We start from the raw sequence: 21,587 nt of genomic DNA on the forward strand, positions 1-21,587 counted from the left end.
GAATGCATTGTGCATTGATGGACCACAGAAATAGTTCCTTGCATTGCATTGCAGGAATGAAGAGAAGTTTATAGAGTACTTCAACTACCAGAAAAATTCCTTTAAAATTGTTAAAAAGTCAGTCTATGTATGTTCTGAGGAGAAATCTGAACTGTAGCCACCCTAGTGCAGAACCACTTGTGGTTCTCTTGGAAGTTTTGTAAATAGTGTACATTACTGGTTTTAAGAAAAGGAAATTAACCACTAGTTTAGTATTATTACTTTGTTTAAATCCTAGAGCAGTGATGGCGAACCTTTTAGAGACTGAGTGCCCAAAAACCCCCATCGTTCGCTCCACCCCTGCCCCGCCCCCACCTGACGGGCCACCCACCACCTCCACAGCCCGCCGAAGATCATTCAGGCGGCCCTGCAGCACTATGGTGGCCACACCCTCCACCCATGCCTCGCATCATCTGTGCGCGATGGGGCGCGAGGGCAGAGCCTTGTCCCTGCTGCCCAGCTGCCATGTGCTTGGCTGCACTGCTCTGCACCCGGGGGTGACTCTCCTCCAGAGGGGCTGAGGAGGAGGGGGTCGCAGGGGGAGGCAAGGCTGGAGCGACAGTGCACATGCCCACAGAGAGGGCTCTGAGTGCCGCCTCTGGCATGCGTGCCATAGGTTCGCCACCATTGTCCTAGAGCCTGTCAGACGATTGATTGATTACAATAATTTGTATCCTTTTAGGATAATAGGTCTCCCCAAATGGCTAATAGTAAATGATAAATAAAAATCAAATAAATATAGTTAGGATCCTTTGCACAAGTGGTTTCTTTCCCCAATCCTCTTTGTAATTGGCTCCTTATGGTAACAATGACTTTATGCAGAGCAGGGAAGAGTTGAGATTTATGTCAACCCTTTAAGCTAATCCAGGGTCAGAACAGAATCCACAGGTTTGACTGGAACTATAGTTTATTAAGAAAGGTTATAGCAGTGTCCTAGGACCGCTGGGGATCACCCAGGCCTTCTCTGGTTCTCAAAAGCAAAATTATTTTCGAGTTGTTGAAGATATTCGCAAAATGTAAATCAGTTACACTCTTACTATTTTTTATTTGTTAAAAATGTGGGGTTTTTCATGAACAATGGATTAGTATCTAATGGGATTAGTACATTTTACATGATTCAATAATAAATACTCTGTGAATCAATCAATTTTAATTCTGAATATGGTAAATGATAAATATATACAAAAGCTGATTTTGAGTTCTCTAATTTTTAAAAGTGGGAAAGGGTTCTGAAAGCAAGATGTTGAAGAAACAATGAGCTAGTCTGACTTCTTTTTTAACATTTTCTTTGTTTCCAGATTTAAATAATATTTTTGTAACTGTTGATACATAGCTTTAAAATCTACTACAAAGTTAGAGGAATTGCATTGCTACCTGTCAGTTAATTTCACACTGGTATCTGTTTAAAATATATCTTTGCTTTTTCCTTGACAGGGGATTATTGACTGAAAAGGCAGCCCCTGTGATGAATATAATTCACAGCATCTTTAGCCTCATTTTAAAGTTCCGTAACCAGTTAATCTCTCAGTCGTGGAATTTTGATAGCAGCAAACAAGTGGCTGTTCACCCTAACTTTGGATTAATGCAGCAGTCCTATAATACATTCAAATATTACTCTCATTTTCTGTTCAACGGTAAGGCTTGCCATGCAATTTTTCTCTGTTACTCTGAAAATCAAAATGAAACTCAAGCACAGCATAGTTGACTAATCTTAAGATTACATTACTGTTTCTTTGAAATTAAGACTAATTAGTTTATCCGTTTTCTTAGAGCAAACCTTCAGGGAAATGATAATTAACATTCTGTATTTTAAGGTAGGGGTCCCCAGCTTATGGGCCACTGCCTACTACCAGGCCATGGCCTATTGGCCACTAGGCCACATGAGTGGCTGATTTGCGCTTGGCTCCACTTGCGCGAGCATTGCCATGTTCATGGCCCCACTCATGCGAGCGTTGTTGTGGGCATTCACAGCCCCACTCAAAGCAACAATGTTCATGCACACACATTTACCCCTCCCACAAAATCATCCCTTCTTTCCCCCTTCCTCCACTCCAGGACGCCAACCCTGAAAAGAGTGGGGCCACGAATGCCCATAACTCTCTTGACGATGCTTGTGCGAGTGGGGCCACAAACGCCTACGATGTTTGTGACACTCACGCGAGTGGGGCTCCAAATACCCACAATGCAGCGACACTTGCACAAGTGTGGCTGTGTGCATGCGCAACCACCGACCAGCCACTCACACAGCTCAGTGGCCAATAGGCCATAGCTGAGTAGTTGGCCATGGCCCACAAGTTGGGGATTCCTGGGGTAGAGGAAAAACTTTGGTCTACACTTGCACTTTATTTCATATTAAAGCATAATTTAGTATTAAGATGGTGAAACGGTGAAATTGGGCAGATTCAGCTGTGCTACTGCAGTCTGCACCTTAGTTTGCTACGTAACCCCTCAGGTTGCAGCAGTTTGCATAAAGGAAGGCAGATGGCAACAACACTGTCTCTCTGCAATCCTCTTTGTAATTCTTTGGTTCCTTACAGTAAATACACATCACGTTCACCTTGCCATCACCCCCAAATTAAGGATCCTCTTTTTGCAAAGCATGTATTTTTTCCTTTAGGCCTACTTTTACCCCCTAATTTTGAGCCTTATTTCCTTTCCCTTTTTATTCAGAATTTAAGTCCCATTGTTTACAACTGTTAAAAGGAAAGCCAACTGATGACTGCTATGGTTACCAATGCACTTGGTAGCATCACTACAGGATATCTAAAACATTCTTAGTGGGGCAGGATGCTGGACAAGGTTCTCTGCAATTAAATGAAACTTTGCTGGGAGAAATAATAGTTTAGGATTTGATGTGCATCATCCAATTAATGCACACTGTCATTCAAGGGCCACTTTGCTTTTTCCAATAAGAACATTTGGAAGACACTCAGTAACATTTCTCTTGCCATAAGCTGTTTCAGACCGACTGAAGATGCAGATTCAATTGACAGATTGACTTTTCTAAGTTTTCCCTCTTCCCCACCCCCACCCCCCCCCCGTTTCCTTGCAGTAGTAACAAAGCTTGTCAACAGAGGTTACCAGCCTCACCTGGAAGATTTCTTACTACGAATTAACTTTAACAACTATTACAAAGATAATTGAGCTTTTACAATAGACTACTGGTCTTCTTCTACAAGGAACCTAGGCCATTTGAAAGCTGCTGACCTCAGAAACTTTGAAGAGTTTGCACTGAAAACATGGCAAAGAATGGTTCCACTGATACAACAAGATGCTCCATTTTCCTCACATGCATGGCACTGGTTCATACTGTCTTCTCAGTTCACAGAAGCATGTTTCCCATGTTGGTCTGATATATCAAAGTGTGCATAGATGTAAATTTGTTAATGTGTAAATTCTTCCTTTAGCATTGTCAAAGCTTCTCATGTAAATGTGTAATAAAGAGCAAAGCATAAATTTATTATTTTGTAATCAATATGCAGATGTTCAAAGTAAAAAAAAACTTATATTCCTGAAAATTACCTCTTTGTCGATAAATTTAATACGTACACAATCCAGAATCTGTTTATTTAATTACGCTGTAACGGCCTATAATTATAGATGCTGTGAAGATTTTTTAATAGATCTAATTAATCATTTCCCAATACATCTACATACCCCTCATTTCCCTCTTATTGTACCCTTTATTATTTTTTAATTAGCATCAAGGCACACCAGAAGAGAACCAATCATTGGGATTTGGGCAAGCATATAAATTTTACTATTTATTGCTTTGCAATGGGAGGGAGGGAGGGAAGGAAAAAGGAAGGAAGGAAATGTGAGGGATAGAAGCAAGATGGCAGAGAGGTGCTGGATGTGAAAGTCTGTTATATTGCTTTAGTCCTGTGGTGGCGAACCTCTGGCAAGCGTGCTCTCTGTGGGCACACGTGCCATCACCCCAGTCCTAGGCCTTCAGCTGGGTTTTATAAAACCTTTTCACTTTAGTCCGTGTGAGGGAAAAAAAGGTTCATTCAATTTCAACTTCTCACGGGGAAAAAAAATCACACAAAGTTGGAATTGATTGATTAAACTTTTTAGTCCCACCCAGTCTGCTGTAACCACCGCAGCCACACCCAGCCAGTGGGCCATGCCCACCTGGCACCTGACGATACATAAGTGGGTTTTGGGTTTCAGTTCGGGCACTCGGTCTCTAAAAGGTTCGCTATCACTGCTTTAGTCCATGACTAGCATATTACCAAAGCTTTTAAGTTTACCTTATTCTATTGCGCTTTATAGGCTCAAGTATGTAGGTTCTGTGTTGCATTCAGATTTTTTGCAAGCTTTGTGGTGTTACAGGACATTTCTGAATGTGCTAATGGGCACCAAGAATGTAGAAATACTTGTTTAAGCATTGTGAAGGTTCTTTGATTTCCAAAGACAACTTTTGCCTTTTTCCAAAAATTCTTGCGCTAGTTGAGATGTGGTGTTATTTCACTGTAGTTGCTCCTTTTTTAGTTGCTTCCAAGCTCCAGGCAAAGCTCTAAGGTCCAGGCAGGACTCTCACCAGGATATGCTGCTCACCATAGTTTATGGTCCTGGCAGTTGACTGGAAGTCCTTTTATCTGCTTATAATAGCTACCAGTCTCCAGACATAGCCTCTGGTTCCCTAGTTTCCTTATCACCTTTCCTCCTATACCCCCCACCCCTTTGTCTTAGTATTTGCTTTGTAAGCTAAGGGCCTGGGTGAGGTGAGGCTGCCGTCTGGACTACTAAACATCCTTGAAAAAGCTAAAGGTGTGACTCATCACAGCTGCAGCGCCATCTTGGATGCTTATGAATAACTGTATGAATGTGTAAGGGAAGTGGAGCTGGGATGCATTTCTGCCTAAATGCAGCTCCTTTTCCAAAGTGTGGACAGCAATTCCGTCTTTACTCCCTCGCAAGTATGTCTTTAAGTCAAAAATATCTCAGTTCCTAGAACAGCACTAAAAACAAAAATCTCCCAAACTCTGTTTTAACATAATGTGCTATCCATAATGATACAAATTTGACTTCTATGAATGTGCATAATTAATGCAACATCAAAACAAGAAAAAACAGAACTGATTCTCTGTTCCCGATTACTAAACATAATCTTGCAAACTTTTTTTAGGGTTGGAGAGTTGGAGTTAGGATATAATAACTAACATAAAATATAGTTAATCTGTTTTATCCATGTGACTACTTGATCGTTACTGTTTATTTTAGCACTAAACAGCCCCAAATCAGTCAAACTAATGCAATAAATTAATGTACTTTAGCCAGCTGTTTAATATATCAGATACCAGACATGTCAAACTCGCAACGTCACATGTTGCGCGACATATCGGAACTTTTTCCTCATTGCCAGCAATGGGGGGGGGCAGTTTCCTCGTGACGCATCCGGTCCGCGGGTCAGTAGTTTGACATCCCTGGACTATACTAAATCTAGTTCTTCCTTGTTTTCAGTGGACATGGTGACTGGAATTGTAACGCCTAATAAATTGTACATATAGAATTGTAATGTTCTAATTAAATAACTGCAAATCCAATTTTACATTTCTCAGAACATTTTTACATTATAATCATAATTTATAAACTTTGGATCTAAGGCTTAGAGTAATAGAGTAAAATGCATTGTGCAAAATCTAATAGAAACCCGATAGATTGTAAGTGGCATCTCAGCTCTTCTGAGATTGTCCCATTTATGGTTGGTATTTTCATGAACAAATTATATTATGTAGTAATAGACCATGAGAGTGTTTCTAGTAATAAATTTGGGTGGAGGATCAGCTTGGCAACATGAATTTGCATTATTGCCCAGATGAAAACAGACAGATCAAAAATACAAACTGAGGAAATGGCAGCATTTGGCTGACCTTAACACTAAGCAGAATTAGCCCTGATTAATACTTGAAAGATGGGTCACACCTGTCTTCAGGCCTACAGATTAGAATGGAAAATCAAAAGCCAAAACAAAAGCAGAAGAAAACAATGATAAATCACCTCTGTATTGTTACCAAGAGGCTTCTTGGATGTGTTAGTAAAACAAGTTGACTTTGACTGCCCAACCTTGAGAAATTTGAGATTTTGTACACTATTATGGGACTCTAATAATCAAAACAGTCAACAGAAAACCATTATAGTACTGCAGTACCTTGTTTCTAAACTATGTGTTCTTCCCTTATTTAAATATTTCGCCTTGTTCTCTCTTCTGTGGAGTAATGGGTAAATAAAGGAAGGTGACAGGGTTATTGAAGATGTTCTATAGGGTAGTACTTTTCAATTTCAACAACTTTTAAAAATGTGCAGATTTCATCTCTCAGAATTCTCTAGCCATTATTCCCAGTCCTGCTCAGAGCAATGGAGCTCCAATAACCAGTAAAACCCATCGTTTAGCAGGTTTCCCAAATCATGATCTGCAACATCATTTCACATTTACTGCCATATTTACACAAGTAGTCTTCAAAGAGTGCAGTCCTAACAGCAACCTTTTCTCTTGGGAAATAAGATGAATTCCATCCATTCAGACCTCAACATGGGATCAATTTACTTCAGTGCCATTCCAAAAACTATAAATTAGTTGCATACAATAATTTAAAACATTTATTTCATCTAATTTCCTTACCCTAAAAAATAAAGAGACAATATTTGCTATAAACATGATCAAATTCATTTATTTTCAATTAGCACAGCTCATGGTAACAGCTTGTAGATTTTATGCACTATGATGAAAATCATAACACTCATTTAAAATAAATTCATGTAACAAAATTCACATGGTGTATTTTTATTGCCAAAAACCCTGAAATCCAGACCCAATAAAATTACTTAATTTTATTCACATCATTTGTCCTGTTGTTTTATTTTAAAAAGTACCAAAAAGACCCCAAAACATAAGACCTTTTAATAGTATGACTAACCAAGCATAGACCACTTGGTTAGTGACCAATTCAAAATTAATACGGATCCACAAAAGGAGACGTACAACCTGGATCTGAAGTTCTGATGGTTGCCCCAACCTTGCTGTCATATGACCTCACTTTGAGCACTCAACACTGGTGCACTTACAGCCGCTTGCAATGCCCTCCAATCACTTGACTGCATTTTATGACAGTTTTGCCAGTGAACAATGGGTTTGCTTAACAACCACAGCATTTGCTTATCAACTGTGTTTGCTTAATGACTGCAGCAGAAAAGATAGTAAAATCAGGTTGGTCCTGTGACTGATCCATTTTACAACCATCACAACTTACAACCATAATAGGTTCCATTATGGTCATAACACAATTACCTGTAATCTGGATTTTTATTTTTCAGAATTTATCTACTGTATGTCAACTTATCAACAAAAGCAAGAATTCATTATTAATGCAAAAAGAGCATATATTTGATGTTCATCACATCCCAGCGCCAATCCATGAAAACATGAAAAAATGTATTCTAACTCTAGCCATTGCCACCCACCATCTGAGACACATATTCTTCAGAAAGAGAAGATATGTTTTTATCCAGTTACTTTGTTGAATGATCTTTAACTGAAATATATGAAATATACGTAGACAAAAATGGAAGACTCTCCTGAGGTAGTAAATTTGAAACACAAAAATACACACATACATACTCTGAGGCTATATTTCTTAAGTTAGAGGGCTAATGAACAAGATTAGGAGTAGCAAAGCTAAACTCAGTTTATTCATCTATTCAACAAGTAATTGGTGCCATTAACTTTGAAAATGTATTTTGGGGGAATAAAGTGTTAAATATTCCTCATTCAGTGAACTGAATGCAGAGACCCAGAAAGCAGGATACAGCCTTGAACCAAAAAGAAAAAAAATTGCTGTATGCTTCCTAATTCACAAGGAAGTGGAGACAGTGACTCAGGTTTCTGGATGCATATCCATGTGTATCTAGATCATCAACTTCATGTAATGCAGTTGTTGAAAATATTTGTCTGAATTGTTTGCTTTTTTATAGCGTGCAGATCTGCTATTTCCCTAAAGCCCAGTGATGATATTTTCATGATTGAGTCATAGAGGTTACAATATATGAACAATCTGCTTAAGTGAAACACATCTTCAAAATAAAAGCAACTCGCTACCCAATGAGAGGGAATCTGGGGGTGCAGATAACTAACAATCTGAATTGGTTTCTCCACACGTCATCCTTAGTGAAGCATGCAAACCAGCATCTGCATTTCCTGCATCGGATGAGGAGAGCACGTCTTTCTCTTTTTGTCCTGGCCGCTTTTTATAGAGGCACAATTCAAAGCATTTTAATAAACTGCATCACTGTCTGGTTTGGTGGCAGCAGTGCCTCAGATAGAAAGTCCATACAGAAAATGGTAAGGACAGCCAAGATCATAGGAAGCTCGTTCCCTGGTATTCAGGATGCTGCTTATAAGCGCTGTGTGCTTAGAGCTCAAAGCACTGTCAGGGACCCCACATAGCCACTTTACGGTCTATTTCTGTTGCTCCCCTCTGGGAGGAGGTTTCAAAGTATTTCTAGCAGGACTACCCGATTCTATAATAGCTTTGTTCCCTATGCCCTCTGTCTGGTAAACTTGCCATGCAAATGTATACATAACCCGAACTAAACTGTTGTTTCTCTCTGTCATATAATATATGTGGGTATATGCATAATTCTGTATTTATTTATTTTTGATATTTTAAGTAGTGTAAATCAGAGGTGGTGACCCTTTGAGAGCTGAATGCAACGAAATTTCATTTTAATGTATGCCGATTAGTGTACCTTCAAAGTGACAATAAAATTATTATTCTATTCTATTCTATTCTATTCTATATTCTATTCCATTCTAAAATATCCCTTCAAAAGTAAAAATTAAAAACATACAGTAGCTCTGAAGTACTAGTAGCTCATTTTCAGACAAAAATATATCCAGCATCTGGTTTCATATTTTTGTCTTCAAAAACACAGATTTCATTTGGATGTTCACCAGCCAATATGCATAAAAATATAATAGCACTTCCTGCTCAAGAGAGAAGATAAACATCAACCTACCGAGTCTCCTGGCATATGAAGAAGGTGCCCAAACAATTGATTGTCACATTTGATAAAATAAACATGGCTCAGGTGATGCAAGAAAACATCCAAATGGTCTGTTCAGACCTAATAGCACTTCTACAGCACCTTGCTACCCTTTCCACTCCTGGGAGCTTCATAACCTCTTTGTGGAAAATTTTAGCAAGGCAGTTACGAGGATCATGTCACACAGAGCTCAGATGCCCAAAGCGGAGGTTTACTGCTATATGGAATTCTTTCCTGGGTTCCTGAGCTGCAGGTAGCAACAGCAGAAGCAGCTGCCATCACACTTTCTTCCTCCTCTCTCTCCTCAGATAGCTCTAGGAAGCATTCTGAATCTTCATATGGCCTTTCTAGGAGTTTCAAGACTCTTCTCACCTGTAGAGAAAGGAAAGGACACAAGACAGCAACACAGGAATGCTCTTAATATGGAGAGGACACTGGATTTGTTCTTAATATGGAGGACATCTTTGGATTTGGAGCCCCCACCCCATTCCTGCACATCTCACAAGAATTTGATTGGTTGGTTTTATTCCTTTTTATGGTAAATCTAGAATGATTTTTCTTGACCCTGGATTTGGGTGTAAGAGATTGTTCAATTTTATTGTTGCTCAGTTTTAACTACTGATACGCCACCCAGAATTCCTGCTATGAGATGGGTGGGCAAAAAAAAATAACATAAATATGAGAAAAAAAAACTGTTTACCTCTAGAAAGTCATCATTTTCTGCTGCTTCAATAGCCTTTTGAGCAATATAGTTCCTCAATATATATTTTGGATTGCTGGCATTCATAATTTTCAGGCGCTCATCATTCCATGCATCAGTATTACTAATGTGTTCCATTTCTTTTTGTAGCCTATCTCTGGAAGCAGATAAAAGCAAGTGCTTAGATCAACACAGTTGGTTAAATATCTGAAATGATTCATTTAAAAGAGACTGTTAAATAAAAGACATTAATTTGAATATATTCTAAAAGTATGTACTTCAGAATAAATCTCATAGTGCTTAGCTAAGTATGTAATATTAACAAATGAAAAATTAGAAGTTATATAATAGCATTAGACACAAATATTCATCGGCATTTCACAGGGCAATGACTAAATTTTTATTATCTGATTTATAAATATATCTCAACAAAAGGGGGAAAAAGCCACTAAGCAAAGAGAATGTAAATAAACTCACCTGTAATTCTGCAACCAGTTTTTCCAGTTTTTTTTATTTCTATTGACTAAATCGGAGGTTGTTAATTGCTGCAGCTTAGAGAACTGTTCTATTCGTTCCAATTCCTTATTGATATTCGACTTTGTTCCAATCAAGGCAAAGAGTTGTGGGTTAGACTGTGCTAACATTAACATCATGGAAAGTTGCCTAGAAAAAAGCACACCAATTCCATATGATAATGCCTATCATTAGGCATTATACTTGTCAAGAGTTCTTTTTTATCCTTCTAAAGCAGTGCTTCTCAAACTTGATAACTTTAAGACATGTGAACTTAAATCCCAGAATTCCCCAGACAGAATGAAGTCCATACGTCTTAAAAGCTTGAAAAACATCGTTTTAAAGGCATGTTTAAATAAAAGTGGGCAGACTTGGCTTTTCATATATTACCTATGCTTTAAACTCTGTAACATAACAGGCTGTGTCATTTCAGGCTTTCCTCCCAAAGTTCCTTAAAATTCAACAGGCAATTTCCACCATGAATGGAACCACAAAGCAGGTTTTGCTTGCTCATTCTTGTATTGATTATTCTATTCCCTTCTCCCCTTGATCTACATCAGTGGTTCTCAACCTGTGGGTCGGGACCCCATTTGGGGTCGAATGACCATTTCACGGGGGTCGCCAAACAATGCAGTCCGCCATTTTTTTCCCCTTTTCCTTATTGTGCTACTTCCTTTTATTCTATTGGCTTTTGAAAGCCAATAGAATAAACTCTCTTGAATAGAGTCTAATTCTATTGGCTTTCAAAAGCCAATAGGAATTGTCCAGGCTGTCTCTGCCCTGCTGAGCCTGCCAAAAGTCCCATTCTGCAAATGGTGCTGCACCAGTTGAGTAGTCCTCGACTTACGACCGGTTGAGTAGTCCTCGACTTATGACCGGTTGGGGGGTCGCGGCATTAAAAAGGTTGAGAACCACTGATCTACATGTATATTTCAGCCCAAAAGGGGGTTGGGCTGAAATTTACAGGCTGCCCGATTTCCAATTATTCCAGGGTAGCTTACACTTTAAAAAGTAAAGAACTATTATAATTGAGAAAAGGGTCATATATAGGCAGAAAAAGCATGCTGAACACATCGAAGGGGTCAGATCCATCAGCTTTCAACAATTTCCAAAATACCACTGGAGAGGAGCTGTATCACTGAAAAGATACTGTTCCAGAGGGCATCTTTGAATTAGTTGCCTAATTCATTTTTTTGTCCTCCCTTCTCTTTTGGTCTTTCACTTACAGCAATTTCTTAATTCTAGTATGTGTAACAAAAAATGGAGAACTAGTGGCAGAGCTACTGCACCACACCCCTGTACACGCTTATGAAAAGGGCATGTTCCATTATAAATTTGTAATCTTATAATATTTTATCATTTATAATATTATGTGTAATTCTTAGGTCCAAGAATCCTTGGAGTTAAATGGTATGTTGAGCCTTATTTCTATAAGATGGATGGTTAGTAGGCTAACTGCAGTGTCCTCTCATTTCAACTCACCTAATAGCTTAAAATCTTTAGTTTAATTTAAATATAGAAGAAAATGTTATTTCAGCTGCCTTGCCAGAGGTATAAGAACATTATAACAGCAATGTTGAACTTTAGCAGTCAATTTACATATTTATCTATTTCATAGCGATATTTTAATATATAAAATTAGTCAGCAATTATTAAATTATTCTCTCACAAAAACTGTCACAGCCCTGGTGCTCTCACAGTCTCATGACTCAATATACCTAGGATCCATCTGAGGCTTATAAGCAACTTTCAGTTCCTCCAAAGATGCACATTGCTTTGAGATCTGATCCAGAAACTCTTCTAGGTTTAAAGGATCAAAATCCACAGGGAATGAGTTCAGCAAGCGGAAAGTATTTGTAAAATCTGCACCTACAGAGAAGATTAGACAAGAATGTTAATTTCAGCCATATAATAATAATAGTAAGGTTGGAAGGGACCTTGGAGGTCATCTAGTCCCTGCTATATACCATTTCAGACAAATGGCTGTCCAGTCTCTTCTTGAAAACTTCCAGTGTTGGAGCATTCACTGCTTCTGGAGGCAGGTTGTTCCACTGGTTAATTGTTCTAGCTGTCAGGAAGTTTCTCCTTAGTTCTAGGTTGCTTCTCTCCTTGATTAGTTTCCACCCGTTGCTTCTTGTCCTGCCTTCAGGCACTTTGGAAAATAGCTTGACTCCCTCTTCTTTGTGGCAGCCCCTGAGATATTGGAACACTGCTATCATGTCCCCCCCCCCCCGTCCTTCTCTTCACTAAACTAGACATACCCAATTCCAGCAGCCATTCTTTATATACTGTAGCCTCCAGTCCCCTAATCATCGTAGTTGCTCTTTTCTATACTCTTTCTAGAGTCTCAGCATCTTTTTTGCATCGCGGTGACCAAAACTGGATACAGTATTCCAAGTGTGGCCTTACCAAGGCATTGTAAAGTGGTATTAACACTTCACGTGATTTTGATTCTATCCCTCTGTTAATGCAGCCTAGCACTGTGTTGGCCTTTTTGGCAGCTGCAGCACACTGCTGGCTCATATTTAGGTGATTGTCCACTAGGACTCCGAGGTCCCTCTCACAGTTACTGCTACTGAGCAAGATACCCCATATACTATACCAATGCATTTGGTTTTTCTTGCCTAAATGTAGAACCTTGCTTTTTTCACCATTGAATTTCATTTTGTTAGATAGTGCCCAGTGTTCAAGTCTGTCCAGATCCTTCTGTATCTTAAGTCTGTCTTCTGGAGTGTTGGCTATTCCTGCCAGCTTGGTGTCGTCTGCAAATTTGATGAGTTCCCCATCTATCCCCTCGTCCAAATCGAGCACTGGGCCCAGAACAGAGCCCTGGGGCACCCCACTACACACTTCCCTCCATGTAGATGCTGTTCCATTGAGGGCCACACGCTGAGTACGGCCGTCAGCCAGCTACGGATCCATCTGGTGGTGATGCTGTCTACCCCACATTTTTCTATCTTGTCAAGTAGTAGGTTGTGAACTATCTTGTCAAGTAGTAGGTTGTGAACTATAAGAAAGTTTCCACTTTTTATTTCAACTTTCTATAACTGAGTTCCAAGTGTTTTTACAATTGTAATATTGTGGTCAAATTGATTTTGTTTTTTAGTATTCTTAAAATGAATATAATTCATACTCACCTGTGATGTGCATAGTCTCCAAGAGATCAAGGACCAGCTTATTATCTTCATCTAGCTGGAGCTGAATTAAACCTAGTTTCCTTCTCATCATTTGCAAATAATGCTTTTCAAATTCTGCATCATATTCCTCTTCCAGGATGGGCGTGCTGATTTCCAGTGGAAGTTCTGGGACTAAGGCTTCAGCAAATTTAGTTAGATTCCACTTACAAATCTCTGGTTGCTTATTATAAGCATATCGTCCTATGTTATCAGATCCATTGCAAATATGTTCAGGATCGTATCTAGAAAAAATACAAAATATAAAATGATACAAGGCAATATTTAACTGACATGGATACATGGCACAGAATCCTTAAATACTGCAGGAAGCACTTATATATTTGAAGACAGTATGCATCACTTTCTAAGATGAGTTAATCAAATCTAATACAGGTACAAAAACAAAGTTACAAACAACAGGTAAAGATGGGGGGGGGGGAAATCAGAGTATATAAACTGCCATCACATTCATTTTAAACATTGTATCATCATATTCACGCAGATAGCATTGCTATTTGAAATAACAATTTTAACAATGCTTATATGCCATATGCCATATAGTCTTTTAGTATGGTCTATCATTAGAGACAAGATCTTTTTGTAGCTCATCTCTCTCCATCTTGAACTGTCCATCTAGGACAACTCACTGTAGGACAATCCGCCGCAGGACAAAAGTTACACTAATATTGAAGAAATGGTGGAGTAGAATCATTAAAAAAAAGGATGCTAAAGGAGGGACAAATGAACTGTGAATGACAAAAATTAAATTATTTTTAAATTATTTTAAATAATTGAATTGTTGAATTGTCCTGTAGGGAGTTGTTCTGCAATGAGTTGGCCATGGTGAGTTGGCCACGGTGAGCTGGCTGTGGCAATTTGTCCCATTCTGCTTGTAGGAAGGTAGTCTCACCTCTCCATCTTTTCTGAATGGGACTTCTACATGCAAAATTAATCATTTTGTACTAACTCTACAAATACTTAAACATACTGCATGGCAAGACAATTTATCTGAAATAATAATTCAATGTGCTTCAGTTTTTTCCACTGTCTCCAGTAAATATTACTATTAAAGAAAAAGTACTGAAATTAAATTATTGACCAAAATTGCAAGAGAGTATCAATACATTGTAAGAACCTGAGCTACACTAACCTGTCCATAAATCCAAAAGGTCCATAGTCAATTGTAAGTCCAAGTACACTCATATTATCTGTGTTGAGCACACCATGACAAAATCCAACACACTGCCATTCAGCAACCATCCTGGCTGTCCGTCTTGATACCTTAAAACATATACCAATTAGTTGTCAAGCTGTTTTCACCTACAAATTATATTTTAAAAGAGCTGTGTTGTAATAACATGGTAAACAAATGTGTATGTTGAAAGTTTTCCATTCTAGCATTCATACAGTTTTAGACTTCAATATCTAAAACAGCTTTTAATTTGGAAGATATTCTTCACATAAGCATCAGGGTAGAAATTGGGGCAGTGGGATCTTAATTTTTCCTACATATGGAAGTTTAAATTCACTGGCCCTAAATAATTTTTTATTCTTTTTGCAGATTAACAAGTACTTCAAAAGTACTTCAGAAAGTCTGAAATTATACAATTAGAACAAAATAGACTTAGAATAAATGTGAGTCTCAGGAATCTTCTGTAATAAAAGAAATACAATAAACTGATATTTTCATAAAATAACACAATACATAAATTTAGAGATTGAGAGATTGCATGAAACTATTTAAACAAGCTTGTGAATATGAATTTTCCATTCAAATTCCTACTCAGTGATAAGCAAATGAGATAAATTAGCCTAAATTAACTATGGCATTAATAATTGAATGTTAAAAGGCCATCCTGAATGCCTTTGGAGGAAAAGTGTAGATTAATTTAATACTGTAAATTGTCAGCTGTCACCTTACCTCTCGAAAGAAAGCAGCATTCCTCTGAATATTATTGTCAGGGTGTGTTTGCAGAATATCTGGATAGAAAGTGCTAATCACATAATCAAGCATTTGAACTCTAATATCATTTCTATTAACACTGGGACCTTTACGTCCTGTAAATTCATCAGCAGATTTAAAAATTTCAAATGATCCAAACCTGTTTAAAACAGAAATTGCCAATTATTCCTATCCATTCATAAGGTATTTCAACATTTCAGTAAGATCTTTTTTCTCTGTAACTATTTTTTTAAAAAGCACATTTAACCATAAAATGAAAATAAACTGATTTCTGATATAATTATTAATAATAAACTAATATTAATATATGTCTATCCCAGGACCTTGGAAAGGACTTGATAGGTGGATAAAATGCCAGATCCAGTCTATATATCTGGCTGACTGTGTGACCAAGCATATTCATCTCTAAATCTATAGCCATACATATATAAAAATAGCTAAATAATAATTCAGAAATGAAACTAGTCATTAAGTTGCCAAAATGCATCTTTCAGATAGTCTAACAAATGCTAGTCATCCTAGCTTTGTGATCCCAGAAAACACTGCAGCTGAATATTTACAATATATCATGGCAATATGCAAAAATCTTCTGGACCTGACTAACTGCTGTCCTATCGTAATAAGAATTTATCCACATTCTGTTATAAAGAACACCACTTTTAATATTACATCCAACCAGAACAATTACCTAATAAATGTTGGTGCTATTCTTAGTACAATTGTACACTTTTCTTTTTTGGGATTTCCATCATAAAATATATCCCGAATAACTTCTGAATCCGATGTTACACATGTCCCTGCTCTGGTGGTTGGTATTCCTAGGTGAAACATAGCTTCACTGCAAAGGAATTCTCTTATGCTTGATCTCAGAACTTTACGACCATCTGCTTGTCTGAAAATAATGAAATAAGAGGTGTAAATAAGATGTAACTTCAAAACTCAAAATTAAACGGAGCACATAGGGCCAGAAGTCATCTTATATGTTAAAGAATCTTTTAAGGCTCAAATAACCAAAATGAATTTCTTACTTTAAATATTTTCCAGCTCAAGTATTTCCAATCTAATAAGCATGACTGAATGGCTTTAGTAATGCCAGCTTGAAACAATAGTAGAGTGCAGCTATAACATGATCATTTCTGACATTTTAGAAACATCATTGAAAATAGATTAGAAAATGGGAGAAAAAGGAGTGAGCCAATCTCTCTCACTTAGCCCTAGGAAGGAGGCAAAAGCCAGCCATTTCTAAAATCTTGCCAAGAAAACAAACAGGGACTTGCAGTGGGGGAGGAGGGGGGAGAAGGAAGGAAAACAAATGCATGCAAATTAGATCTTGCCCTCTTTGGGAAATGAATTCTTAAGTCTGAATGTAAACGAAGATCACAAACCTGTTGGGGAATTGGGAATAAATCCAGAAATGGATCTACCTCCATAGAGACACATAGCCATCTAAGTCCAGACTTTTGTTTTGTTCAGTAATCTAAATTAAAATAGCCCTGAGAGATAATTGCTTCAGCCCATAATCATCTTCCATGCCTTTTTATTCAGAGTCGAGATAACTGTACACGACAAAGGGCCTGGCTGAGAAAAGGAACCAAGTCCTCCTATACAGAATAGTAGAGCTGGAAGAGATCTCAGAGGCCATCAAGCCCAACCCCCCTGCATGATGCACGTGTCGCTGCCATTCACCAAACCCCGGGAGCTTATCGCACTCAGCAGCTGGCAAGTTCGGCTACCCGTCCCCCTCCTCCGCCTCTCTTTACCTGGAGAAAGGGGTGAGTCCGGCACCCTTGAGCTGGATCTCCCAGCGCTCCCCACGCGGGTTCAGCACCTCCCCCAGGTACATGGCCGCGCCGTCGCCCAGCTGCCCCGCAAAGCTGCCGAACTGGTGGCCGCAGTAGCAGTGGGCGGCCGGCTCGGCTCCCGGCAGCAGCTGGTTCCCGCTGAAGTAGAGCGCGGCCTCCTCTTCCTCCTCCGGCGTCTGCGGTTCCCTCAGGCCCAGCAGAGCCAGCGCCGGCGCGGAGGCGGCCACCAGCCGCGGGGACTGCACTGGCGTGGGCCGCACCCGAGAAAAGCAGGCACCCGGCACGGACCGAGGGACGTTCTCCTCGCTCGGATCCAGCGGCAGAGCTCTCAGAGCCCGGTTGTCGAAACGCAAAGCGTTGAACCACCGCGGGGCCCCGGACGAGGCGGCCGCCTCCATGCTAACAGCGGGACTCACGTTCGTGGCCGCCACGAACCAGCCGGGCAGTGACCCTAAGCGACCGAAGCAGCGACGTTTACAGCGCAGAGCGGCGGCCATCCATTGTTTTTCCCGTCTCGGCTACCGTCTGACAGATCGCCTGTCACGCAGCTCTTAATCCCGCCCGCAGCTTCTCCATGCAGCCTATCCAAATGTGTTCACCGAAACGCGCCTCCGGCGTTCACCCTATCACGGCACGGAGAGACTTAGCCAATCTGAGGACGTGGAGAGGAGCAACATACAAAACGTGCCAGTCCTGTTGGTTTAGGAGTTTTCCGGTTCCTCCGTTTGCGAGTCCTGCCGTCAACCCGCCAGGCTACGCCAAGATGCCAGTAAGGCAGAGAGGCTTAATAGCTCTGCAATAGTGGTAACCCAGTGTTTGTCAATCTTGGCAACTTTAAGATGTGTAGACTTCAACTCCTAAAATTCCTCAATAAAATATGGGGTAAAATATGGGCTCCTGATCACAAATTAATAGAGTAGAGTAGAGTAGAGTAGAGTGCAAACTGGTGACTGTTGAGTGTATATGGGAGGCAGGACACAATGTGCCTGCAGACCAGTTTTTCAAAACACTTCATGATAATAGGGGTGAGTGCCACTGGTTTATAATCACTGAGACTGTTAATAAAGGACTTCTTTGGCAGTGGAACAATGATGGAGGCCTTCAGACAGGATGGAATAGTGGACTGGGAAAGAGACCCATTAAAAATCTTAGTAAAGACCCCAGCCAACTGGTCTGTGCAGTCTTTGAACACCCAGCCAGAAATGCCATCATGTCCAGAGCCTTCCTTGAGTCCGCAGTTCTCAAGGTACTCCTCACCTCATGCTCCTCCACGGTGAGGGGAGAGCTGTGATGGACTAATGACTGTGGTACAGCTGCCTCTGATGGCTTCACTTCAAAGCAGACAAAGAAATAATTCAACTCCTCTGCCAATGAAGCATCTCTGTCAACAGGAGTGATGTTATTGGGTCTATATTTGGTGATTTGTTGGATTCCCTGCCACACATGCCTCACGTCATTGTTATGAAAATGGTCTTCAATCTTCCTCTTATAATTTGCCTTGGCCTGCTAAATGCAGCATAAACATGTTTTGCACTCTTTTAAAAATCTGATATGTCCACAGCGTGCAATCTTAAAGTAATGCTTTATCCCCTTCTCCTAACTCCAGTGGTGTCCTGGATGCAAACTAGGATGATTCTGAGTGTTGTGGATACAGAAGCAATCAGATATTGGAGCCTGTGCAGCTCCCGTTGACTGTTGCAGAAGATGCTTCCCCAAGAAAGGCCGCCTACGCCCAGTTTTGCTTAGGCTGCAGGAGAGGCTGGACCCCAGGCATCCCCAGAGGCATCTCCTTGCATAATGTTGGATTGCAGCTTTCCGAAGTATTGATGAGGCTTTCTATAGACTCTTAGAAATAGGCAATCGATACAAACTATTGAAAACATAGACAACTGGATGCTCTTTTGAAAGAGTGCTAGATCTTTTTTAAAAAAAAGGGCTCTAAAGAGTTTTTTTCTAGTCTGGAAAGTGGGAAGATGGCTAAATGCAGTTTTCAAAGCATCCACCCACTATGGGTATCTGCAGGGCAGGGCAAAAAAATCATGTTATGGGAGGTACAGTATAACTTGTGATCAAAACTCAATACTTTGGTCGTGTATAGAGTTTCACTCACAGACAAAGGGATAGAGTTGTACCTGCCATCTTCTGTGTGGAGCCCTGCCACTTACAGTCACTTGATCCTGCATCTAAATGGGGTAATGGAAAATGTGAGGGGAAATGAAACCAGGGGTAGTTATTTATTTGTATGACCGCCCATCTCAGCAAGTGACACTGGATGTAAAAATAAATTTAAAACAAATTTTCATCATAAATACAAAACTTAAAATACATAGCAGTGTATGTACTGTAGGCCTCAACTTACAACTATAATTGAGCCCAAAATATGTTGCTAAGTGAGAAATTTGTTGAGTTTTGCCCCATCTTAGGACTTTTCTTGCTACATTTGTTAAGTGAATCACTGCAGTTCTTAAATTAGTAACACAATTGTTAAGTGAATCTGGTTTCCACATTGACTTTGCTTGTCAGAAAGTCGCAAAAGGGGATCATGTGACCCCAGAACACTGCAACTGTCAAAAATGTGAGTCAGTTGTCAAGCATCCAAATGTAAATCACATGACCATGATGCTGCAATGATGATAAGTGTGAAAAATGGTCATAAGTCAATTTTTTCAGTGCCGTTGTAACTTCAAGCGGTCATTAAATGAACTATTGTTAAGTCAAGGATTACCTATATTGGATCCCTTTACCAGCCTTATTACTGAGGCCAGAAAGAACTTGCCTGTCACATCTATCTATCTATCTATCTATCTATCTATCTATCTATCTATCTATCTATCTATCTATCTATCTATCTATCTATCTATCTATCTATCATCTCCTACTATGTTTATTATTTTTAGAAATAAGAAGGCAGACATCCAAAACACCTTCCTTCTCTTATTTTCCCCACAACAATCCTTTGAGGCTAATTTGGGCTGAGAGAGAGAAAGACTGGGTCAAGGTCACCTAGCTGGCTTTTTTGACTAAGGTAGGATTAGAACTGTTTCCCACTTTCTAGCTTGAGGCTTTAACCCTGCTGGAATACTTTTTCCTTCAATTCATATACTGATGATATAGCATTTCAATGTGACCATCCAGTTATGCCTTTATCAACCATTATTTTAGTTGTGGCTTAGGAGCAACCCACAGAAACTATTGCAAAGATAGACAATGAGGTACCTTTGTGGCTTTTCAGTTTCAGCTCTCCTCAGCCCCCTCATATTAGCATCGTTGCTTGTCAGCAATAAGAAAGCATGGAATGATAGTTCAGAATATCAAAGGCAACTGCATTCCACAGGATCTGCAGGTGGGGATCAAATGAAGGCAGAATTGCACTGTCAGACCCTTTTGTGATTATCATGACATTGCATGCATATAGGAAAGAGGCAGAGCTTGTTCATAATGGTGCAACACTGTTTTTGTCATTTTTATAGAAGAATTGGATTCTGTGGAAGCTGCTGCTGCTTGCTTAGTTTTGCATTAGAAAAATCTGTTCCCAGTGTTTTCTTCCTAAGCCAGCCTTTATCTTCCTACAGTAACAGTAATATTTTTCTTTCTTTTTCTATTTTCTATGAATTTTAACAGAGATACTGCTATCGTAAAAGCAGATCAAAATTCACATTGGCTGTTATGCAAATAACTAAGAGGATCTGCAAAAAACAATAAAATTTGTTGATACCTTAAGAATGCACTGCGCTTTCTTGTTTTTTGTACAAGTTTAATCCAACTTCTAACTAGATCTAACTAGAAACAACCTCTCACTAATTGTAATCTAAGTTACAATAGGTCTATTGCTTATTTAGAATTACCCATATTAGTGATTGCTAGCCTAATCCAACCATCAGCAGTGTTATATAAAACCTATTCGCATTTGTGATATCACCATGCTATAGTCACTGGTATGGATGATCTCTGTAGTCTATTGTATTTTACAATAATATGACTGTGACTCAGTTCTGAAATATGCCTAAAGCAGTGGTTCTCAACCTGTGGGTCGGGACCCCATTTGGGGTCGAACAACCATTTCACGGGGGGTCGCCAAACAAGGCTGTCCGCCATTTTTCCCCCTTTTCTTTGGCCACGCCCCTGGCACCCGGTGATGTATAAGTGGTTGGGGGTCACCACAACATGGGGAACTGTATTATGGGGCCGCGGCATTAGAAAGGTTGAGAACCACTGGCCTAAAGGATAATAAGAATCTCCGGAAAATCAGTCCACTGAAAAGGATTAATTTTCATATTGAGCTGCAAGAATTCCAGATTACTAGCAACCTTGTTCCTACAGATACCTCTATTCTAGTAAATGCCACGTTT

At 39.6% G+C, this 21,587-nt stretch overlaps 2 protein-coding genes across 5 annotated transcripts in view; one reads left to right on the forward strand and one right to left on the reverse strand.

Annotated features, from left to right (window-relative positions):
* The window catches only part of TUBGCP6 (tubulin gamma complex associated protein 6), a 28,004-nt gene extending 24,412 nt beyond the window's left edge, over nt 1–3,592 (forward strand). For all 4 annotated transcript variants that reach the window (XM_039338665.1, XM_039338657.1, XM_039338682.1 and 1 more), the window contains exons 25-26: nt 1,474–1,673; nt 3,092–3,592. In XM_039338665.1, the coding sequence (XP_039194599.1) occupies nt 1,474–1,673; nt 3,092–3,183 (292 nt within the window). In that variant the 3' untranslated portion in view covers nt 3,184–3,592. The remainder of the gene's footprint in view (nt 1–1,473; nt 1,674–3,091) is intronic.
* A 5,405-nt stretch (nt 3,593–8,997) lies between these two features.
* Nucleotides 8,998–18,077, reverse strand: SELENOO (selenoprotein O). The gene is made up of 9 exons (XM_039338720.1): nt 17,197–18,077; nt 16,125–16,328; nt 15,395–15,575; nt 14,624–14,754; nt 13,435–13,715; nt 12,016–12,166; nt 10,262–10,447; nt 9,785–9,941; nt 8,998–9,456 (listed from the first exon to the last, which is right to left on the reverse strand). The coding sequence occupies exons 1-9, from the start codon at nt 17,733–17,735 to the stop codon at nt 9,250–9,252; spliced, it is 2,037 nt and encodes a 678-aa protein (XP_039194654.1). The 5' UTR covers nt 17,736–18,077; the 3' UTR covers nt 8,998–9,249.
* Nucleotides 18,078–21,587: the final 3,510 nt, after the last annotated feature.

This window comes from Crotalus tigris, unplaced genomic scaffold, assembly GCF_016545835.1.
Source record: "Crotalus tigris isolate CLP2741 ecotype Arizona unplaced genomic scaffold, ASM1654583v1 scf7180000017549.6302385, whole genome shotgun sequence".
Taxonomy (NCBI): domain Eukaryota; kingdom Metazoa; phylum Chordata; class Lepidosauria; order Squamata; family Viperidae; genus Crotalus; species Crotalus tigris.